General features: G+C 39.9%; 1 protein-coding gene across 1 annotated transcript; it reads right to left on the reverse strand.

The window, feature by feature from the left end:
- On the reverse strand, window positions 1–607 carry LOC137714690 (uncharacterized). The gene is made up of 2 exons (XM_068453835.1): window positions 440–607; window positions 1–300 (listed from the first exon to the last, which is right to left on the reverse strand). The coding sequence occupies exons 1-2, from the start codon at window positions 605–607 to the stop codon at window positions 1–3; spliced, it is 468 nt and encodes a 155-aa protein (XP_068309936.1).
- Between the last annotated feature and the right edge of the window lie 305 nt (window positions 608–912).

Raw genomic sequence — 912 nt, forward strand, 5'->3', positions numbered from 1 at the left:
TCATTTTCTATCGCCATAAGCTTTTTGCCACGCACTTAGACAATTTTTCCAAGTCCAGTGCATGTAGTCAATGATTCCAATCATGTCAGGGAAGCCTCGCATCTCACCCTTCCTCAGAAGCCTTCGTATGTCCCTTGGCGTGGGTGTCCGGAGGTACTCATTAGTGTACATGGCTTCAATTGCAGAGCAAAACCGCATCAAGGACTCCAGAACAGTTGTTTTTCCCATCCTCACGATCTCATCCACTTGATCTGCAGATGCTTCATATGTAAGCATTCGCAAGGCAGCCATTTTTTTGCTCTAGAAGAAGACTTAGAACACAAAAAACATCTTCTTTTTGCACAAAATATGGATCATGGTTGCAAATAACACTCATGATTTTGTTGAACAAACTTCGTTGCATTCTAAAACAACGTCTAAAAACATGATCAGGGAGTACACTGTTGCGAATAAAATAATTTTCCAAGAGATCTTTACCTCGGCTTTCCCTTTTTCTATCAAAGTTTGCGGCACATCTGGGTTTGGCTATCTGACCCACAGCTTCCATGACACGGCGAGAATGTGAGGCCTTCTGCCTTCTATGGTCATCATCTGAGTCATCCTCCATTGCGAAAACCTTATCTCCACCTCCACCTTTCTCGAGATTGATCAATTCTTCCTATTGTGCCAACAATCTTTTCTGTTGCTCCACAAATTGTTTATGTACTCTCCTTGAAGAAGACATTGTAAAAAAAAAAAAAAAACTCAAGATTTGAAAACAATGAAGAAGGATTCTGAGCTAAAAAGAAGGATTGAGTTTGGTGTGAGGATGGATGTACAGATTTAGGGTTTAAATGGACAAAAAAAAAATAAAAAAAAATGAGGTTCTGGACAATGCCATGTGGCACTACGTGATTGGTTAAAAATCTTATC

This window comes from Pyrus communis, chromosome 14, assembly GCF_963583255.1.
Source record: "Pyrus communis chromosome 14, drPyrComm1.1, whole genome shotgun sequence".
NCBI lineage: Eukaryota > Viridiplantae > Streptophyta > Magnoliopsida > Rosales > Rosaceae > Pyrus > Pyrus communis.

Bases quoted from the DNA above. Each gene is read 5' to 3' on its own strand.
- LOC137714690 (XM_068453835.1), bottom strand. From the start codon at position 607: ATGGAGGATGACTCAGATGATGACCATAGAAGGCAGAAGGCCTCACAT. The intron at 301-439 runs GTACTCCCTGAT...GTCTTCTTCTAG, and splicing joins ATTATTTTATTCGCAACAGT to AGCAAAAAAATGGCTGCCTT.